Source organism: Apodemus sylvaticus, chromosome 6, assembly GCF_947179515.1.
Source record: "Apodemus sylvaticus chromosome 6, mApoSyl1.1, whole genome shotgun sequence".
In the NCBI taxonomy this organism is placed as follows: domain Eukaryota; kingdom Metazoa; phylum Chordata; class Mammalia; order Rodentia; family Muridae; genus Apodemus; species Apodemus sylvaticus.
This window is the reverse complement of record NC_067477.1, coordinates 48,462,650-48,485,648: the sequence shown is the minus strand read 5'-3', so window position 1 is coordinate 48,485,648 and position 22,999 is coordinate 48,462,650. Positions and strand designations below refer to the sequence as shown.

The window sequence follows — 22,999 nt, the reverse complement described above, 5'->3', positions numbered from 1 at the left end:
CAATAAACTATCCTTGCTTAAGATCAGTGTTTGTATGGTTTGGGTGGCAATTCTTGAACCCCAACACACACACACACACACACACACACACACACACACACATCCACACCTAAGAGCTCCATTATCTGAGTTCCTCCCAAGGCATCAGGATTAACTAACAATCAACTGAAGCTCTCTCTCTCTCTCTCTCTCTCTCTCTCTCTCTCTCTCTCTCTCTCTCACTTTCTTTCTCTCTCAGCAGGGTTTCTCAGTGTAACCAGCCCTGGCTGTCCAGGACTCCCTTTGTAGACCAGGCTGGCCTTGAACTCACAGAGATCCTCCTGTCTCTACCTCATAAGTGCTGGGACCAAAGGTGTGCACCACCACACCCAGCTAACATTTTTTCTTTTTAAGTAAATTATCTTAAGGATTTTTGTCACAGGAAGTAAGCTTTAAAGTTGATCTGAAAATTCAAATTTGATTGAGTCTTCTGTATTTTGTCCTTACAAAGAAGGCAGAGACGTGATTTTAGCGGCTTTGTTTATGATAGCAAAATCTGGAATTTAATTAACTCCACCAAATTGTGTATTAATTCAACAAAGTATTAGTATTAATTCAACTAAGCAACAGTGAAAATAGGAACTATGGCCACAAATAACAGCATGGATACATCTTGAAATTTTTAAAAATATCTTGAAGAATATGAGTTGTAGATTATATTTCTATTTTCATAAAATTAAAAATAAACTACAACTAAAATATATGTATATACATTGGACTTTGACTTCTAGCCTCAACATGGGCCAGGAGAAATGTTTGTGAATACACACACACACACACACACACACACACACATTACAAACAATAAATGTATCCATACAAACACACCCCAGAATATCTTTTCTAAAGATTAGTATGCCTTCAAAACAGAAATACAGTTCAGATACATAATGCTAACCCATGACAAGCCCAGAAGAAGCTAAAAAGTGGGATTTCTAAAGAGCTACTTTAGCCAGACAACAGTGTGTCAAGTTGGTGCTCCTGACACAGTGCTGGGCTAGACTTTCAGAGGCAACAAGGGCAAGAAACAGCAACTGTTGCCCAGAGCGGTTGCATAGTACTTGGGGAGCCATAAATTAATCACTCAATTAAGTAAGTATAGACTGTAGGCGATCTTGGCAACGAGGAAGAACCAAGTGTGTTCCTTTCCTAAGAAGTTCTCTTTAGCTCATCGTCCCACGGAGGGAGGTTAGGGTGGTTGCTACCGTAGGGTCACTTTAAAGAAGACTGGCAGGCTAGGTGTAGTTTACATAAGCCAGGAGGCAATGAAGACCTCAAATCCTTTTGGGTGCTGTTCGTTAAAACTGAGTCTTCATGTTCTACCGACTGAATTAGCGGACACTTTTATTTTATCTATCTATCTATCTATCTATCTATCTATCTATCTATCTATCTATCTATCTATCTATCTATCTATCTATCTATCTATCTCTACTTACCTAATTTGAGGGTCTTATTTCTTTTTATTAACTTATTTCTTGAGGGTCTTATTTCTTTTTATTTACTTATTTATTTTGCGGGTCTCTCTATGCAGATCTGAAACTCGCTCTATACACCTGGCAGGTTTGTAAATAAGAGAAATCCTCCTGCCTCTGCCTCTCAAGAGCTGAAATTAAAGGTATGAGCAGCAAGCTCAGCTTCCTAGACTAACAGGACCTTGCATTCACGCACGCTCAAGAAGCGCCACAGGCGCGCCAGGAAGACCCGGATGAAGGCGGGGCTTGAGGTTCCGGATAATACGTCACGAAGTGCGCGTGCGTGATATGACGTGACTGGGGCGGTGCTATAGGATCTGCGCGTCCGGGATGCCCCGTCCCGGAGTAAGCATGGGGACTCCTGCGGGCCCCGGGACCCGTCCCACGGGCGCTGGAACTCTTGAAGGCGTGGGGACAACTCCAGGCCTGCAGACTGACTGCGAGACGCTGCTCAGCCGCTTCCAAGAGATGGACAGCGTGCGCTTCGAGGACTTTGCGGAACTCTGGCGCAGCATGAAGTTCGCGACCATCTTCTGGTGGGTGTACCTCGCCCCCCGACCCCGGGGGGAGGGGACGCAGCCTGGGTTCCACGACCTCCACCTGGGCGGTCTCCGTGGGTAGCCCTTGCGCCCCGCTGGCTCGCCCCTCTGTATCTTCACCTCCTCCATCTGCACCCAGACCTTTCTTTGCCTTTCGACCTCCTCCAGTCTCGTTTGCCCTGAATGAATCCACCGTTAGAAATAAAAGTATCCACACCGACGCAGGGTCCTCCAGGAACGAATTCATTTAGCATGCAACAGCCGAATTTGGAAGTGCAGGTCTGAGCCTCTGTGTAGCGTCTTTGGGTGGATAAAGCCCAAATTCAGCCCAGTAACCTTGCCTTCGCCTCTGTCCCCAGCCTCATTTCCAGTGCCTACACCTTGCACTCGCTCTCTTGCCTGGAGTTGCTTTTGGTACTCCACTGGTGTTTCTTAGCGTAGGAAATTTCCATCTCCTTTTGCTTGTCCACTTCTTCAGTCATATTTGAACCCAGATGACAGTTCTTTAGGGAATTCTTTTGTCCTTCGGGACTAAGTGAGAGGCTCGAGTTCTGTCTACCCCAGCACGAAGTGTTTATCGTACCTGCCAGAGTGTATTTCATAATTAGAGACGCAGTCTTGGATAACGGTGAAGGGTGGAGATAATGGGTCCTGGGTATCAGGATTTGAATACAACTCCCCAGCCCTTCTCCCCCAGATCTGGAACAAACTTTTTTGTCTGTAAAATAGATAATAATACTTCATGATAGCGTGGGAATTAAATGAACCAATATATTTGGTGGTTCCACATGTGAAATTAATTTCAGAGTTATTACTCCTCTTTGATTTCTCCCTTAGACTGAACTTTGTGAGGACAGTGATGTGATTAATGTGGTATTCCTTGTTGTTGTTTGGAGACATGCCCTCATTGTGTAGCCATGGCTGGTCTGAAACTATACCAGACTGGCCTTGAGATCTGCCTGCCTCTTCCTTCTAAGGCATTCACCACCTTGCCCAGGCTTCAATATGGTGTTTGTATTAATTACTATGCCATATAAATTCTTGAAAAGGATAAATGATTGAATGAAATCTTACTAGAACTTTTGCACTGTTGTAAACTATTATGTAGTTTGTAAATTATTACAAATGAAGTTGTCAATTATTACAGAGGCCAAAATTAAACCCGTTATAGGGCAGCATTCCTCTAAGCCCAGAATGTGGGGAGAATCAAGTCCAGGAGTACAAGGCCTTCCTAGCTACAAAGAGAATTCTGCAGGAGACACTGTCTCAGAAACCAAAATAACAACAAAAATTATCTATTGTACAACTGATGTTTTATGTAGCTAACTGTTATGGATTCATTATCTAATATATTTAACTGGGAATTCTGAAAAGCAGGTATAAGCATCCCATGTTTTAGAACGTTAGAAAGTTGAGGCTTAGAGGAAGTTAATTTTATCAAGTGTGGTGTCATAGACTTATCATTACAGTGATCAAGAGGCTGAGGCAGGAGGATTGCAAGTTTGAGGTCAGCCTGGACTGGAAAATGAGACCCCCATCTTTAAAAAAAATCTAAATCTATTATGTCTTCCTGTTTCCTTTTTAAACTTAATTTAAATTTATTTATTTATTCTTCTTCTTTTGAGACAGGGTTTTTTTACTCTACAGCCCTGGCTGACCTGGGAAGTACCACTTAGACGGGATTAGAGGTGCCCATCACCTTGCACAGCCTGCTGTCCTTTCTGTTTCTTAAGTCCTTCCTCTTTCACTGTACTAAAGAAAGAAGCTGGGGTAACTTTCCCTCGCTCCCTCCACCCCCTCCCTTCCATTTCTGTGAAGCCCAGAGTGTCCTAGAACTGAGTATCCTAGGCGGTCTCAAACTCACAGAGATTCCCCTGCCTCTGCCTGCTGAGAGCTGGGATTAAAGGCGAGCGCCACTACACCCTGGCTGGATTTCTTTAGGAATCATTTTGGTCTCAACACTGCCATAGGTCTTTTGTGTTCTTTTACTGTACTTACTATTTTTATTGTTTCAGAACCAAAGTGGTTTCCTCCCCCATTTATAATGAGATGTAATAAATTATAATAGCTAAGGTGCTTAGGTCTTAACCCTTTTGTTTTGCTGTTATTAATATGAAAATTGCAATATATTTATAATTATGTGAATGTCAGTTGTCTACATGTGTTAAATGTATTTTGAGGCATTTTAGCTAAGGTCATATTTAAAGATTGACTTTGTGGCAGCCTTATCTCTTGTCTCCTGAGTGCTGGGATCACAGTCTGGGCCTCCGCCTCCATCTTCCTGTTTTGTTTTGCGACTTGGTCTCTTATAGCCCAGGCTGGCCTTGACCTCAGTATGTAGCCAAGGATAACCTTAAACCTATTGATCTTTCTATTTTCCAATTGCTGGGGTCTCTGGAGTGCGCTATTGTGTCTGGCTTTAAAAAATGGAGGACATTTTTAATCTGCTGATTTAAGGCCTGTCACAGAACACTGATGATGCGCTCTAAGTCGCTTTCATTGTTTCAGATTTGCTTTTGTGCTCTGATGAATGGGAAGGTGGGTGAGATTGGGTTATTTCTCTTTCATTCCTGTGGACAGGAAATGATGAAAATCCTGGAGACTACTGGGGAAATGTATAGTATAGATTAAAATACACAGAGTGTTTGAGTCTGTAACAACATGAGTTCTTAAATGCTTTAAGAATTCAGTATGAATTTGAAGCTTTTTCTATAGTCATCAGTTTGTCAGCAAGGCTGGTGTTTGGTGGCAGCGTCAAGGCTACCTGACAGTGTGTGGTGTCAACGACAGTAGAAAACAAGCTCTTTCTGCTTGAGCCACGGGACTGTGGGTTCTCTACCTAGTGCCTAGGGAATGCTTACAGAAGTGTTCACCTCCAGTAGCTTTTGTCCAAAATCATTTAACAATGGAAATATTTCCTCTTTGTTTTACAGTGGAAAAATGAGGAATTTAAAAAAGAACATGTTTACCAAAGAAGCTTTAGCTTTGGCCTGGCGCTACTTTTTGCCTCCTCACACGTTCCAGATCAGAGTTGGCGCTTTGTATCTTCTGTACGGGTTGTACAACACACAGCTGTGCCAGCCAAAACAAAAGGTGAGGCGTGGTGATCACCGACCCGCCATGGAACCAGGCAACCAGGCACTGTTTTTGGTTTTTGTTTTGTTTAATAATAAAGGACTTAAGTTTAGGTTTGCATTTGTGAAGAAGGATCTGGTGTACTCACTGAGTGGCTTTTCTCCCCCTGGCTGTAGATCAGAGTTGCCTTGAAGGACTGGGATGAAATTATTAGATTCCAGCAGGATTTGATAAACGCACAGCATTTCGACGCAGCTTTCGTTTTCAGGAAGCTTCGGCTCGACAGAGCCTTCCACTTCACAGCGATGCCCAAGCTGGTACGTGGCTGGATAAAATCATGTCTTCTCTTTGCTTTGTTTTTTTTTTTTCCGAGACAGGGTTTCTCTGTGTAACCCTGGCTGTCCTGGAACTATGTAGACTAGGCTGGCTTTGAACAGAGATCCACCTGCCTCTGTCTCCTGCGTGCTGGGCTGCCACAGCTACCTGGCTTTAAAAAACAGTTATTTTCAAAACAAGCAATTACAGTTTGTTGTTCACAGCCTGCTTTGTTCTCCTGAAAATGGGAAGTCTGTTAGTGCTGTTCAAAACTCTAGCCTTCTTGCAATAAGAATATTATTTTCTGATTGTTTTGTTTTCCCTGCAGACAGAATTGAGCCTCTGCTCTTGAGTGTAGGGTGTTTGTAGACCACACATGTGAAGCTAATTACTGTGAACAGGAAGAGTTTGGGCATCTGTATCTGCTTTTTAAAATCTCTTTCCAGAGCTGAGGGGTCGCCCTGAGCCTCGTGCATTTGAGGCTGGTTCTCAGCCCTGAGCTGCTTCCCTCAGCCTTGTGCCTTCTCCATTCGAATGTCGAGAGGCTTACTTGAAGAATAAGGAATTTAAATTTCAGTTGATAAAAAATGGAAACGTCTAATAAATCCCACCATTTCTTCAGTTTTGTAACAGTTGAGATTAGAAGAACAGATATTTTCCTTGTGGCAAATCACGAGACCTTTGGAAGCTGGGCAGACCCAGTAGCATTCAGCGTGGCACCTACTGCTTAGAAGAACCTGGTGGACTCTGAAAATGACTGCTTAACAAGTGTACTGTGTCTTCTTCTACTCATAAATTCATTCTGGACTTATATGAAAGCTCTTTAAAGATGCCCACTTAACATCTTTGAAAAATTGTTACTGTTTGTGTGTTTGACAATGTATGTATGTCTGTAGGTGATACATATGTGTACATGCATGTGCATAATAGGACCACTGTGGTGTTTGTTTTCTTCTTTCGCCTTGATGGGGATTCCTGGGAATCTACTCAGGTAATCAGGCTTGCCCAGCAGGTGCCTTTGTCCACAGAGCCATCTCTCCAGCCCAGAATGTTCATTTTAAAAGGCATTTCTTTTTATTTAGCTTTCATGTAGAATGAAGAAAAAAGTTCAGCAAACTGAAGTGACACAAAAATTTAAGGACCCGAATGATCGTGTAATGAAACTTATCACTTCTGATGTATTAGAGGTGAGTTTGTTCTTATACACTTGAAGTTGGGGAAAGTGGTTTTGTTGACAGTTAATATGTTGCGGTTATGACTTCATTAACTAGATACTGAGAGTTCCTGTAATGATTTTAGCATATATCCTGCAACTTGTAACCACTTTGGAAAGTAATTATATTTTGAGTTAGTTTGCCTTTAAGATTGTTATTAAGCCAGGCAGTGGTGGTGCACACTTATAATGCATTTGGGAGTCTGAGGCAGACAGATCTGAGTTTGAGGCCAGCCTGATCTACAGGGCCACACAGAGAAACAGTGTCTTGGGAAAACAAAAAACAAAAACAAAAAAAAGAAAAGATTGTCATCAAAGATAAAAATAAAGGCCCAGGCATGGTGGTACATATCTATACTTCCAGCACTAGTCTGGGCTACATAGCAAGACCCTATCTTTAAGGATAAAACAAAACAATCATTTAAAAACAAAACAAAACCCACATTGCATAAGAAATAAAGAAATCTCCTTTTCACTTTCAGGAAATGCTGAATGTTCACGATCATTATCAAAATATGAAACATGCTATTTCAGCCGACAAGTCCATGCCAGACAAAGCTCTCAGTCTGGTAAAGGAGGATTTTTTTGATAACATTAAGAACATAGTTTTGGAGCATCAGGAGTGGTATAAAGAAAGGAAGGTAAGCTCTTGCTTGTTTCTGTCCTCACTGTGTTATGTGCAGATGTTTAAATGTGGGTAGTGCTATAGGGAGACCTTATTGCTGTGGAGTCAAGATTTCTTGTCAGGGCCTTGTCTCTTACTAGGTCTGTGACATGACATTATTCAGTTTTACAAATGAGCCTGGGGGAGAGTAAATGTTGTTGAATTGTTTTTGGTTTACAACCAGAATATAGATTAATTTTGTTTGGTACAGAATTAGTTCTAACATTGTTGTAAAACTTGGGATTCATTATCAACATGTAAATATTAGAGGGCTGCATCTAAAATTTTGCAAAACTACTTTTTTCTTATGAACTCAAGGGTCTGGTTCCACCTACCCCACTTCCTGTATAGTAGGAGACACTGGACCCGGGGGTAGCTCTTCACTGTCTCCAACGTTGTCTCTCTTGAGTGGCTTAGCCCTATGTTTTAGTTAGGATTTTATTGCTGTGAAGAGACATTATGACCAAGGCAACTCATAAAGGCAAGAAGTGGGGCTGGCTTACAGGTTCAGAGGTTCAGTCCATTGTCGTTATGGTGGGAGCATGGCAGACTGCAGGCAGACATGGTGCAGGAGGAGCCGAGAGTTCTACATCTTGATCCAAAGGCAGCCAGGAAGAGACTTCTGTAGAAGGAAGCTCCCTTCTGCACTGGGCGGAGCTTGAGCAGTAGGAGTCCTCAAAGCCTGCCTACATAGTGACACACTCCCTCCAGCAAGGCCACGCCTCCCAATAGTGCCACTTCCCATGGTCAAGCCTATTCAAAGGCACGGTCTCTCTGTTTAGGCCTTGAACTCAGTAAGTAGTTCAAGCTAGTCTTGAACTCCACAGAGATCATCTTGCCTCTCTCTCCCCACCAAGTGCTGGGATTAAAGGTGTGCATCACCATACCCAGCCATTTTTTCCCTGCCACAGGAGGTATATGGAATTCTTCATTAGTTAGGGCAGTTTAGGTGATTTTACAATGATTTCTAAAATTTGAAACTTTTTGGTATAAAAATATTTTCACCCTTACTATTTATGTGCAGGTGCATTGAGTGCTCGAGGATGTCAGAGGCCAACTCGTAGGAGTTGGTTTTCCCCTTCTGGGATGTGGGCCCAGGGATTGAACTCCGGGCATCAGGGTGGCAGTGGATGCCCTAACCCACTAAGCTCTCTTTCCACAAAAACCTTTGTAATCTTAGCATTAGATGGTGTGCTGGTTAGTTTTTGGTTAGCTGGAGTCATTTGAAAAGAGGAAACCGCAATTGTGTTAAATGCCTCCATTAGACTGGCCTGTAGGCAAGTGTGTGGGATATTGTCTTGATTCCTGACTGGTGTGGGAGGGCCTGCCCTCTGTGGTGGTACTGCCCCCCCCCCCTGCAGTCCCTCCTCCCCCCCCCCCCCCCAGTTGGTCCTGGGTGGTACAGAGAAGTAGTCTGAGCAAGTCACAGGGCCCAAGCTTGTAAGCAGAGTTCCTCCATGGCTTCCGCTTCTGTTCTTGTCTCCAGGTGCCCCCTGAGCCCCTGCCCTGACCTCCCCTCATAATAGACTGGAAGCTGAGGTGAAATAAACCTGTTCCTCCCCGAGTTGCTTTTGGCCCTGGTCTTTATCACAGCAGTAAGACAGTTGGTGACCCATGCTGCAGTGATTTGAGACTACCTTCTGCTTTCACAGTAACTAAAAGTAAATGTTCTTCACTGTTAAAATTGTAATCTACTAATTATCAGTAATGACAGAATTATAAACGTACATACATTATCATATGTAAATACAATTTTTGTTCTTCCAGAATCCCTCCTTAAAACCCAAACTTAAAGATGGAGAAGAGAATGGTGAAGGCACTTCAGAGGAGCCAGAGGTCGGCAGGCTGTTAAGGGCGTCTCTCCCTTTATGTGTGACTAAGTCTGCCTCATAAGTTATAACCCTTGGGCCATATTATAAAATCACAGGAAACGTGCAGTCTGTGTGTTCTGCGGTAGCCAGTCTGTTCTTCACATGAACTGTGCAGGATGGGAGGGAGATATGAGTGTCTGAATAGGGTGGGTGGGAGGGGCAGCACAGAGTGATGGAAGGTGCTGTCAGTTCCGGGGCACGGTAAGGCTGTGTCCAGTATTTCATCTGACCTGTGGCGCCATCTTTAGGCGCAGGCAGATGAGGGATGGCTTAATCCCTAAGGCATTTGTTTCTCCTTCCTGGAGCCGAGAAGGAAATGGTCCACCAATGAGGATGACATTATGTCAGCTGCCATGCGGCAGGCAGGCAGAGGGTGTCACGTGTGATTTCTTATCCATGTGTACATAAACTGTCTTATCCTGAGGACAGGTCCTTGGCTTTTCACAGTTTTCCTAGCATGTATATGTTTCAACTTGGTTCCCTGTTGATTCTTTCTTCAGAGATGCGAGAGAGCAATGTCTTTAGCAAAAATAAAAGCAAAAGCCTTCTCAGCTGTCGCCCAGGTAAGTTCCTTGCTTAGTAAGTTCTTTCCTAAGTGGCACCTTAGTTTTCTTTCTTTTTTTTTTAAAGATTTATTTATTTTATGTGTACGAGCACACTGTAGCTGTCTTAGACACACCAGAAGAGGGTATCGGATCCCATTCCAGATGGTTGTGAGTCACCATGTGGTTGCTGGGAATTGAACTCAGGACCTCTGGACGAGCAGGCAGTGCTCTTAACTGCTGAGACATCTCTCCAGCCCAGCCCCTTAGTTTTCGTCTATGTAGCCCATACACACAGTTTAAAGGTCAGTGCCGATCCACCCAGACCAGAGAGGTACCGCTGCGGCTTGTCCTCTAGCTCTTCCCTTTGCCTGGATCTGCAAAGCCGTGTTCTCCATCCTTGTCCACTTTCTGGGAGTTTGTGCTCTGTCCTTGAAGCTCAGGATGCCCTTGGTACCATAATCGGGTGATCATTGGCGTTTGGCTGGCCATGTGAGGGCTTTATGCTGAGGAGTTTCTTTAAATTAATATTTTGTACCATTTTTTTTCTTGACCCTGTGTTTTTTCTTTGTTGTTTTCGGTCCATTTCTGTTAGGATGTTTCTGGAATGTCATTTTGATTTTTGTTGTTGATTTGCTTTGTTTTTTAGTATTTGTGCTGACTTTTTTTTTCTGAGAATATTCTTATTCTTTGAATGTTTCTTTAAAAATATTTTTGCCCTTTCTCACAGGATATCATTCAGGACATTAATTACAATTTTTGATGTTTCCTCCTGTTTCCCTTGAATCCTTTTCTCTTTTTATTTTGGTCTCCGGTTTTTGTTCTTTTGGCTTTGTTTCAGAAGGTTGCAGCTCCTTAGATGTCTCTCTATTTGAGTGGCTAGTGGTGGTGTGCTAGTGGCCTCCTCCATGGGCCATCTTGTTTTATTTTATTTGCTTTTTTTTTTTTTTTTTCATTTTTAAATCCTAAACCTCTCTGGCATGTTCTTTCCAGAGAACAGAACCCCACCCCCCACCCCCATCCTAGGGAGGTGGTACATGGCCAGCTCTAAGGCTGGAATAGGACGCAGTTCCCTGTGTAGATTTTCACTCTTGTCTCCTTGTGGTTTTTAGTGTACTTCCTACTGGGGTTGGCTGTCTTGTAATGAGTTTCCTTGTGTGGCCATTAGTTTTCTAACCTTTCTTCTCTTAAGTGGGCTGTTACCCACTTTCCTGTGCATAATTATAATTGTGTTGTTTCCACCATATGTCTGTTTTTGTGCTTTTCTGTGTTCTTATTATTTTACTGGAGCATTTGGAGGAAGTGAGTACTGATAAATACATTCTTAATTCTCTATTTTTTTCTTGGATTTTTTTCTGTGAATCTATATTATGGAAAAGCAAGCTATCATTTTCCAGCTGTAGGAATAGGAACTAATAGCCAATGTTTAGGATGACTCTTGATTGTTAGCTGTTACTTGATTGCTATAGGATTATCACAGTAAATGCATGAGAATAAGACTTTGAAAACATGCCAAAGAAGATAAGTGGATTGTATCTAGTTCTTTTTAACCAGAAATGATATCTGATGTATATCTTAGGACATCATATAACTTTGAAAATCTAATTACATTATACCCCACAAGTTGTTCTAATATATCCTTGCAGGGCTGTAGTTCTTTTCCCTCTTGAGGTGCCCCTGATTATCTTACAGAATTGCTTTTGGAGACTCATTGATATCTGAAATGCACTCACTAGTAACTGAAAACCCTTGATTAAGCAAGTGAAGGAATTTGTGAGCCAATTAAAAAGAAAAGTATGGGTGGCATGGTGGTGCACGCCTTTGATCCCTGGGCTCGGGAATGCTCTGGGTGTTCAAGGCCAGCCTGGTCTATATAGTTTATATAGCCAGGGTTATGTAGAGGGACCCTGTCTCAAAACAGTAACAGCAAAACCCTTGGCTTGCTGGTCTTTAGTACTGTTAGGACAGGACCTTCCTTCCCCACTTTTCCTGTCTCTTCCTGCTGTTCCTGCTCCTGGCATTAGGTTCGAAGCTGGTGTTTTCTTGCTGGTAGTTATAGTTCTAAAACACAGTGAATACTCACACTGTTGTGGGAATGTGAAACCCATTTTCACCAGTGTGGGCCACGTGGTCATACCTGGAGCTAGGCAAAGCATGGGAGGTCCCTCAAGGAAACTAGGAGTCAGACCTGACTTATGACTCTGTCTCTGTATTCATTGTCATTCTGGAAATGATGACAGCACTGTGAGCTGGTGGCGAGGCAGTGCAGGAATCTGGCTGTACAGTTCTATGTAGCCATGGGGGGGCCCTGCTCTCCTCACTCCTGTGCTCTGTCCTCGGACCATTTTGTTCTTCACTGTGAGTAACTGAGTTTCTGTTACTAAGGTCTCCAAGTCCAGGAGGCATCGCCAGTCCAAGCTTGACTCTTCTGACTCTGACTCTGGGTCTGGACAAGTGCAAGGCAAAGCAGTTAAGAGAAGGAGAACCAGAGAACCAGCAGAACCTGCAGAACCGGCCACAAGGAAGAGGTCTTCCAGGAGCAAAGGTACTTTGGTTTTAAAAGACCTGGTGCTGGAGAGTAGGCCCTCATTTCCAGGGTGGACTAGAGCTGAGTTGGTCGGGGATTATCTGTAATCCCAGCACTCCTGAGGTCGAGGCAGGAAGATTACCAGTTTAAGGCCAGCTTGACCTGTATGGTAAGATCCTGTAAGACTTGTTTAGGAAAATCATGGAATTTAGTGTTAAAAATGAATCCAACTCCATAGCTTCTCAGGCTCTTGTTGCTGAAAGAGACCCTAGAGATTATATCAAACTTGTTAGTCAGTATAACTTTATTAGTAAAGATGTATGTGAATTAAATTTACATCTAGGAAAGGCCAATAAGAATGCATTTTAACAGCCTTCTCTCCTTCCGTTAAACTCACCAAACTACCCCTGACTTTGGTAGTGCGGTGTCTGTGAGATGACCTCATTGCTCGGTGCTTACACTGCTCTGTACTTTAATGATTTATCTTCCAACAGTTGCCCAGATGCTGTACACTCAGCATTCCTGAAGCTGGGACAGGTTAAAGGCAGAAAGAGAAGAAACATTCACAGATACCAGTGACTTTATCAGACACACTCCTTACTACTTCAGGGAATTGAGAAGGAAACTTAGAGGCTCTGAGCAGGTTTTCTTTTTCCTATATTGAGGCTGAGGAGGGAGAATTGAAGTGTATGTCAGATATGACAATTCAGAGGAAGAAGCCTGTTGTTTAGGGCAGCCAAGAAGCACTTCACAAGGAAAACTTGCTACTCAGAAGCTGGTGGGCACAGGGAAGACAACTGTTAGGACAAACTCAGGCACTGTAAAAAAAAAAAAAAAAAAAAAAAAAAAACCAAACCCCCAAACCACAGCCCCATGCTGAAAACTTTCCCTGAGTCCAGTTGTCCCTGGATGAGTCACAGTGCAATTCACCGGGACTATTAATATAATTTATCTTCTTTTTGACCAAAGGGGAAAATATATATTAACTGCAATGATTATTAGAGAAGATACTTGATGATATCTAATATCCAGCCTTGATATAAAAAGTTCTCTAGATTAGGGGGTCATCAGACTTTCTGTGAAAAGTCTAGATAGTTGGTACTTTATGAGCCATGCAGGCTTTCTTCTTTAATGTTTAAAAAATTTATTTTATTTTAATTTAATTTCCTGTGCACTGGTGTTTTGCCTATATGTATGTCTGTGTGAGGGTATCAGATCTTCTGGAACAGGAGTTACAGACAGCAGTGAGTTGCCATTTGGGTGTAAGGAATTGAACCCTGGTCCTCTAGAAGACTAGAGGACCACTCTTAACCACTAGGGCATCTCACTAGCTCAAGTCCTATGGACAGGGCCGCCCCACCCACACACACACAGCTTAGTTACCCAGATGCTAGTATGTGAGAGTAGCCTCAGATGGTATGAGAATAAACGATATATTGTAGTAGAAGTGCACTTCTAAGCAGGCGATAGGCCAGGTCAGCCACAGACAACCATATCAACCTTGTCCTGGAGAAAGACAGATGTTCCTTTAACTTTTAAAAGCAGACCTCAGTATAGGGAGAGCCTAACGTTAGCCGTGATACACTAGAAGAATGTCTTACCTGATATTGCTCATGCAGAGCTAGTTGTTGTGACTGGAAAATGACCTTGTACATTATCAGAGAGAAGCTATACACTTTTGATAACTTACTGTGAGTGGCCAGTGTTATATGTAAAATGTATTTTACAATCAGCTGGACAAAAAAAAAAGGGAAAGTTTTAGTAAAGGAAGAGATCCTACTACAGAGTCAGAGATGGAAAGCTTCATTAGAAGACTTGGTCATTTTATTAGTCTAGAAAGTTAAATAACTAAAAAGACTATAACAAAAACTGGAAGTTTCTGTGAACTTGTTTTTCAGTCCTGGGGATTGGTTGGTCTTACATACACCTGCTCATGTCTGTGGCTTCAGCTCTGTGAGATAGGCTCTCGCTCTGCAGCTCAGGAGGCCTTGAACTCTCCTGCTCCAGTGTCCTGTGTGCCAGGGTTAGTCAAGTGCCATGGTACCCAGCTTGTAGATGCTTAAGACAAGAGTAATGTTTCTATACACATTCTTTCAGAACATAGAAAGCTTGTTGTTACTGCAAGAAATAAACTGAAGTCCTGTGTTCTTCATGAGCACACACACACAAAATTCCTTCCTCGATAAAGCACATCAGATCCAGCAACCTATTGTATCCCAGTGATAGAAGTAATAGGCCAGTGTAATTCATATTAGCTGATTAAAAAGGAAAACCTCTCAATCGAAGATACTGGCAAGTGTAGTATTGCTCATGGCAACAGTGGGTTACTGTTGCAGGGAAAGGGAGCCTGATGGATTTGTGCAGACACGAGACATTGACAGTGGACTTCACTGTAAACAGCCCTCCCCCAAGACTGAGAATGAAGTGAGGAAGTCTACTGATCCTATCGAGCGTGGTGCCAGAAGGCCCACCTAGAGTAAAGCAATAGTTTTGCTTGTGCTTCTTGGCAGTCAGCATCTTCCCCTGCTTCTGTTCCCTGATGACTACTCACGTTTTCTGCCCAATAGAGCTCTCCTTTTTCAGAAAGCCATATGAATAGAGATCCACCTGCCTCTGCCTTTGAAGTGCTGGCACTAAAGACATGTTGGCATTACATGTGCCACCATGTTTAGCATATGTACCCTTCGGGTGTGGCCTTTGACTTAGTGCATGTGTGTACCAGCCCCACTAGTGCAAAGTCAACTGTCCTCTGACGGGGGGTGGGGGGGGTGGGGAGTGAGATGATTATAGGAGAGATAGAAAAAAGATGCAAGAGACAGACATGGGAGGGCCGCAGATCAATACGCCGACTAGAGTGTAGTTCTCATAGGTGCACCTCCTGTTACCGTTCTGTGCCTCAGGAGGCCAGGAAATCTGCCAACAGACCCTGACCTGCCTTGACTCTGCCTGGCAGAAAAGATTTGGCAGGCTTTTCTTTTTTTCCCTCTCTCTCTTTGCTTCAGAGAGAGAGAGGCAAACTTTTATTCTGTTTTTAGAAACAAGCAAATATGAGAGTCATCTCTATTGTTACTCATACATGACCACTTTCTGCACTGCCCTTAGCATTTCACTATCTGATGTCTTGCTGTTTATCCAGTCACCAGCCCAAAGATATTTACGCTGTAGGCATTTTCTGCAGTTATGAAAAAAGCCATTATCGTTTTTATGAAAAACTTCTATAAACCTAAGTCATGTGATCCAGAAATCCCACATCTTGGGTAAATACAAAACTGACACATTGTCTATATGTTGTGTGACAAACTTTTCCTGGGGAAACACAGCATACACATCCACTCACCCCAGATGACAGGGATCCAGTGACAGATCAAACAAAGTATGGATACCAAAGTCCAACTTGGTAAGCCAGTGAGTTTTATTGGGGTTATTTATAGGAGCAGAAATGACTCAAAGACAGCTGCATCACCAAAGCTCCCCCCAGCATGGGTGACAGACAGCTCACAAAGCTGAGAGTCTGAAACAGGGTGCAGCCTGCGGTCAGCTCGGCAGGTTGGAGAGTGTCCTTTTCAGGTGATACTGGTCTCAACCTCTTCCAGCTGGTCTCTGTGTCTTCCAGGTAACCTTGGCTTCCCCTCCTCTGAGAGTCTCAGCTTTTATTGCTTACTCTGTTTGAAGAGCTTCCCTGCAGGATAGGATGTTCCAGTCTCACAGGAAACTGCTACACAACGCTACCATTCTGACTCCCATCAGAAATGGCCAGCTTCCACTTGGTTTCAGAGTCAGCAGCAGCTTTGGCTCTCACAGTGTTTGTTTCTTTCATAACATTCAGGTATAACACAGGGTCAGTTTGGTGCTGGTTGACTTAACAACTCTGGAGGTGTGTGCTTATGAGTCCCCCACCCCATATTTTTTTTAATACAAACTTTAAAATTCCTTTTTTATTTTATGTGTATGGGTATTTTGCCTTCCACATGTGTGTAGTGCCTGCGAAGGCCGGAAGAGGGCATCGGGTTCCTGGAGTTCAGGATGGTTGTTAGCCTTCATGTGGCTCCTGGAAACTGACTGGACCCTGGGAGAGCAGCCCATTCACCCCCGATCAGTTTTTTTCTAGTTGAGTGGGTGCTCACTGTTGAATAGTGAGAGATGTATACTCGGGGAGACCTTTATCAGTCATCAGGATTTGATTTTGCATGTATTTTTCCAGCATAAAGCTCAATTTCTCATATTTTGATAACAGTTCTTACAAAGATAAGTGTTTAGTGGATGACAGTGCATGCCATTAATCCTTACAGTGCTGAGGAATCAGAGGTATGAACATTTCTGTGAGTTCCAGGCCAAACAGGGCTACATAGTGGGGCCCTGTCTCAAAGGGAAAAAAGGAAGAATTTAACTTTGCTTGTGATGATTTGTTTTGCTGTTGAGAAGGCAGGGACTCCTGCAGGCCAAGCTTACCTTGGCTCTCTCTGTAGATGCAGATGCCTTAAAACCCCAGAGTCCCTGCCTCCACCTCCCAAGTACTGGCAATACATACACACACTACCACATTGCCTTAGCAATTGTAATTTCAAAGAAGTGCAGTTTACCATTTTTTATCTTATGATTTATGCTTTTTGTATTACATGTAAAGAAATCTTATTTGAGAACAGTTTTTCAGTGTTTTCTCCTACACATTTTATAACTTGAAGCATCACTTAAATGCCTATTTCACATTTGAATCATTTTATTATATATGCAAGTAGAGGTGTTTTTTTGACTGTAGATGTAAAATGGTATTAACATCATTTAAGACTACCCTTTCTTCCTTCTCCAAATTGCATTTACATACTGTTTGGAGATAAAGACCATTGAGATGACCAGTTGGCCAGCCTGCATGGTCATTATTTTAAGATTCTTATCCTGTGGAGTCTTCTCTCTCCACCTTCCTCCCGCTCCTCATGCTTCTCCTCTGACCTAAAGCCTGGGCACCCCAAGCCCCACCTATCTCAATTCTGCCTAGCTATAGACTGCAGGCATCGTTACTCACCAATCAGGAAGTCACATAGCATTTGGGTCAGCTTGTAGACTGATCTCTTGGAGCAGTCAGGCCTTAGGGGCCGATATGTAGCATTACAATCAATACAAGCATCATCATATATATGTATACACACACACACATACACATACATACATACATACATACATACATACATACATACATGATGGATGCGTGTAAGAAGTACTTTCACTTACTAAAAAAAAAGAAAAAAGAAAAGAGTATCCTCTGGAGGAGAATCCTGGGTAAATGCTGGGCAAGTACGGGTGGCAGGTTGTAGATTTCATGTGGGGGGACATTTGCTCAATCTGCCAGGCCAGAGTCAATTCCTGTAATGTCTGTCTGTCCTTGAACTTCCTATATATATATGTACAGTCAGGAAAGTCTTGGACTTCCAGTCCTCCTGCCTCCCTGTCACTAGTGTTGGGGACTGTAGTGTGGGCCACCGTGCCTAGTTTATGGTGTATATAGTGAACACAGGACCTGTTAGGTTAGCTCTCTACTGACTTAGTTACATCCTAGCCCAACTCCAGCGTTTTTGAAAAAGGAAATTCACTGGCAGATAGAACTAAAGAAGGATGTGAGCATGTGTCTTGTATAGCTAAAGAAAAGTGTTTGTATTCAGAATAATAAAATGGAAAGCTGTTCATCTTTATAATTTAAGGTTGAAGTAACACACATGGTTAAGTCCCTTTAGACACCCTGTTTTATGTAATAAAGATTGAATAAGGTGTCTCTCACAAATGTTGTATCTTCTCATTCTCTCTGTTTTGCCTAATAGAAGAATAATATTCAAAGCAGAGAGTTTTGTTGTTGTTTTTGTTTGTTTTTTGTTTTGTTTTTGTAGGTACAGGGTGTCAACACATATTTCAGGTTGGCCTAGAACTTGCTTTGTGGTCCAGTTAGATCTTAGATTTGTAATCCTCCTGCTTCAGCTTCTTGAGTGCTGTGGTTGGTTCATTGGTCGGTCTGTTTGTCTGCCTGCCTGTATTATTGATTGATTGATTGATTGATTGATTGATTGATTTATTGAGGCTGGATCTCATGGCAGCCCAGGCTGTCCTCAAAGTGGATATCCTGAGTGCTGAGGTTGTAGGTGTGTGTCACCACACCCAGGGACACAAATATCTTAATACTTACAAGATTAGGCAGATGGAGAGAGGGATCATTTAAGGCTGAGATAGTCATGGGGTAGGAAACCTGTTACTTCGTAATCTAATTAGAAAATGAACATTTAAAGGATTTCTAGTCTAGAATGCATAATTACGTTACTATAATGTCAGTGTTGAAACATCTAAGATCAGGATTCCTTTTTTCTGTATACAGTTATTTCTCACTATCTCTGAATATTCCTAGGTAATGTTCCGAATGAACATAAGGAAGAGAAGTCTTTACGCCTGAGCATGCCTGTTATTACAGAGGAGGAGGATGACGGCGTGGATGGCTTCAGCAAAGCAGGTACACATGCATCTCGTTAGCTCCTGCAGGGGCCTACAGAGTCAGGGCTACGCCCTCATAACGGGTGACTAATTCTTTCCATCCTTGTCTTTGGCCTGTTGGAGCTTGTCATTGTTACACTGGTAACCATGGACACACTCCACAGCCAGCAAGCTATGATGCAGGACCCGGATGTGGATGCCTGCTAGGGACTCGGCTGGTGTCACAGCCCGAGGAGCTGCTTGCAGGCCTCTGCCCTGCTGTGCTCTCTGTCCTGGATGCTTCTCTTCTGGGAATCTGTTTTCCCTCCCCCCATTTCCTTTTTACTTTTCACTGATGAGGACTGTTTCTCTATCGTGTCTTTCTAAGGTTCTTGTTTCTGTGTATTGTATTTAATGATGGTTATTTGGATGATAGTTTCGGCATTTAGCTGTGAGACCCTGAAAGATTAGAACACTTGCATGCGTGTTGTGTTCCCAAGTGTCACTGCCATGGAATCAGACTCTTCTCTTTTTCTCTGCACTAGCCTAGACAGTGTTGCTGCCCTGGGGTTGTGCTGATTGTGTGGAAGGCACAAGCAACTTAGTACTTAGGAAGTAGGATTCAGGGTGACTGAGATCTCCTGTCTCATTGGCATCTCAGTAAGATTGGAATCCTCTTGTCTCCTTGGAGGTCAGAGTCTCTAAACTGCAGTTTCATTTGAGGAGATTTGCATGTGTGTCAGCAGTGATTTTTTTTTTTTCCTCTTAAATTTTATATTAGCAGTCATCTCTATCTAATCTTTCTTAAGTATTAAGACACCTGTGTCACTGGGCATGGTGGCACATACCTATAACCTCAGCACTTGGAGGATATCCACTTTGAGGACAGCCTGGGCTGTAATACTCTGAGATCCAGTCTCAATAAACAAACCTTTAATCCTAGCGTTCAGGAAGCTGAAACAGGAGGATTACAAGTCTGAGGACTAACTGGGTCACATAGCAAGTTCCAGTCCAACCTGAACCATGTGGTGGCTTCATTGTGTCATTTTATTATATATGTATCTTTACATTTTAATATATATTATACATTTTAGTGTCTGTGCGTACATGGTGTGTGTGTGTGTGTAGTGTGTGTGTGTGTGTGTGTATTTGTGTATTTGTTATTTATCTCCTTCACTGTTTCCTTCTTGGGTCTTGACTATGGGACACTGTTGGTTGGGTTAGACTGTTTGTTTAACATATATGCAGGTGAAATTTGTATTATTACTTGAGCCTGTCATTTAGAAGTCAATTTTTTTTTAAAAAAGAATCCATGGATTTCTTAACCTTATATCCACAGAGGTGACTGCACCCAAGAGAAAGAGAAAATGCTGACCCAGGAGGCTGGTGGAGTTTTAAATTTTGAGCTTTCCAACAGAAGAAATGGTGTTATGTTGTATACTAAGCAGGAAGTAGCCAGTGGAGACTAAATCTGAGCACAAGATCATTTCTGTGAAATGGGCGAGCCTATCATAGGCCAAGAGTTGGAGTAAAGGTTTACTCTGAAGCTTAATTTTAACATTTTTTTGTTAATATTGCAATTTTAACAAATTACATTGTAATTTGTAACAAAATAAATTATAAATGTGTTAAACTTGTTAAAGTTGTTAAAGGTCTGTATGAGTGGAGATAAAGTTTCTGTCACCTTTAGGATGTAACTTGTGGGTTAATACTCTTTCCTGAGAGTTTTTGTGCTGTACTTAATGCAGTGCTGTAATGTTTACACTTCTGTTTTTAAAACATTGTTCTAAAACACTGTTTATACATAAATGACTTACACCTCACCTAGCAATGGATTTGGCTATTGGTTTTGTTGAATATTTTGTGTGTTATGGTTAAGTGCAATAAAAAATTTTGCCCCCTTGTTTTATCTTTTAATGTGTGAAATTTTTATGGTCAGTAACTTGACTAATAACTTAGGAACTTGCCACCGCTTTTGTGCTTAATGATATATCCCCTACTTACTCATTTATTGGATAGGGTCTGGCTGTGTATGCTAGGCTGGCCTTGAACTTTCCATACGAGGACTGCCTCAGCCTCCCCACTGCTTGGATTATAGATAATGCACCGCCCAGCCTCACTTGTTACGCTCTTTAGTGTTTGCTTTAAAGTTCCCAGTGGTCCACTGTATATGAATACATAGGTCCCTGTGTGTGTCCTTGTATACACATCAGATTAATTAATACATCCCTTGATGCTTATGTACTGTCTAATAGGCCCGCAGGAGCAGTCATGTAGATTCTGAAACATGTCTTTGGCACAGAACTTTTGTGAATCACAGAAAAGTTGTCTGTAGTCATGTATGTGCTGCTGCTTTAATTTCTCACCCCCAGGAGTTGAAGTGGAGATTGCTTTAGCAGTGCTTCAATGCTGCCGGCCCACAAGGCTGCAGTAGGGGCTAATCCAGCCTGGTGGAGAGGGAGTTTCCAAATCTGATGTGATCGAAAATATATACCTTAGGTATGTAATATGTTAAGACCAAAATACTGATGTTGACTTGGATAAAACTTGGCTTTGTCATCCTGTTAGCTATTAGAAGCAGTTGTTTCCTTTGTCTGACATCAGTTCTGCCTGATAATGGCTCGGACATTACAGTGCGAGCGTGGGTCGGAGCTGCTGGGATACAACATCAGAGCTTGGATTAGCAATGTCCTGCCGAATGGATTAGCATTGTACAGCTGAAACACTGTGTACCTGAGTTGTAATCTATTTTTCACAAAGTACTTATAAAAGACATGGTATCATTTCACAGATAGACGGTGAGTAGCAAATGCAGTATTTGCAGCAATACTTGTCATAGTAACCAAAAGTTAGTGTTTACCCAGATCCATGAGTTGATCAGGCTAACCTGTGGTTCACTTGACAGCTGAAGGGAACCCTAATTCCCTTGTGTCCTTGTGTGTAATTAGGTATGATGAATACTGTCTTCTCAACCTACCTCGGGTATAGTGAAAGATTGGTACCTCTGTTTATTTGTCTATGTACATATCTATCTCTTGAGAAAGTACCTTAAAAACAAACTTTTTGCACTGAAAGTTACTTTTATTTTTCTCAGGTTAGCTTTGGAAAATAACTGCAGTTACTAATGCTTTCCTTACCCTTCATTCTTGAATTAAATTACAGTTTGAAGAAGGCTTACCTTTTAAATGGCTTGGAAAGAACTCCGTGGGTGTTAAACTATTCACATTTTCATTTATCTTTTGAGCAACTATGTAGTAATTTTCATTGCACATTTTTCTTATTCTCTATGTTAATGTAAATGTCAAAGCCCAGACTTGAGGTTGTATAATCCCTTTTATGTGATATTTTTAAGTCTGAATTATTCATTCTACTGTGCTGTGTATTACAGGTCTGAATTTTTAAGAGACGTTCAAGCAGGCTCCTTTCAGTTACAGGAAACAAAAGCATACTCCCACTATCTTGAATGCTGGGAGCTTACTGACAGATTATGGATAAATAAGTAAGGCACGCATCAGACACAGCTTTCTCCAAGACTTTGGAAATAGCTATAGGCGTCCTTTACACCAATGATGCCCTTAACTAGGGTAGAGGTCCCAATCAGTTGTGACCCAGGTACTAGAGGGCATGGCAGATGACAGAGAAGGGGCCATCTGTGGCAGCTTTCCTCAGAGAAGGTGAAAGGGCAGGCCTTTACAGTCTCATGGGTTTCTCAGTGTAGTCATGGTTTGACAAAATGCAGTGTTAGCCTTGCATCTTCAGGATATAATCAAGCAGGGACACAGCCATTCCCTTCACTGATAAGTCACAGTGCACAGTGGTGAAGGACCTCAGCTCGGGCAGGCTGGGTTTGCTCTGGCATTTGATAATTTATGCCATCTGTAATAATTTGGTGCTGCATATACTCTAACACATTATTAGGCTGGCAAAGGCTTCACCAGTGAATGTTTTACACCCAGTCCTTCGTTAGAGGTGGCAAGTTGCCCCCATGCTGGACTTGGGATTTACTGTGTAGTCCAGGCAGGTCTTGAGCCTTCCATCCCCCGTCTCACTTTCCCACGTAGGTGGGACTGTAGACTGCCACCCAGCCTAACTATTCCTGTTCTCAGCAGTCCTGTGTCTCCTCATATAAACCTTACCCACTGCTCTTCATTCCTTTGTGAAAGCCATCAGGAATAGATCTCCAATGGTTCTTTTTCAGTCTGAAGAAATTAATATTGATTTCTTGAAGTTCAGCACTGTTGCAGACCAGTTCTGTCATATTTTGTCTGAAAAACATCTTTTTTTCATTTCTG

At 42.4% G+C, this 22,999-nt stretch overlaps 1 protein-coding gene across 1 annotated transcript; it reads left to right on the top strand.

Annotated features, from left to right (window-relative positions):
- Nucleotides 1–1,801: 1,801 nt before the first annotated feature.
- Snapc1 (small nuclear RNA activating complex polypeptide 1) lies at nt 1,802–20,610 on the top strand. The gene is made up of 10 exons (XM_052185660.1): nt 1,802–2,050; nt 4,987–5,146; nt 5,305–5,445; nt 6,526–6,630; nt 7,139–7,297; nt 9,088–9,156; nt 9,692–9,754; nt 12,119–12,278; nt 18,646–18,747; nt 20,047–20,610. The coding sequence occupies exons 1-10, from the start codon at nt 1,845–1,847 to the stop codon at nt 20,079–20,081; spliced, it is 1,200 nt and encodes a 399-aa protein (XP_052041620.1). The 5' UTR covers nt 1,802–1,844; the 3' UTR covers nt 20,082–20,610.
- The last annotated feature ends 2,389 nt before the right edge of the window (nt 20,611–22,999 follow it).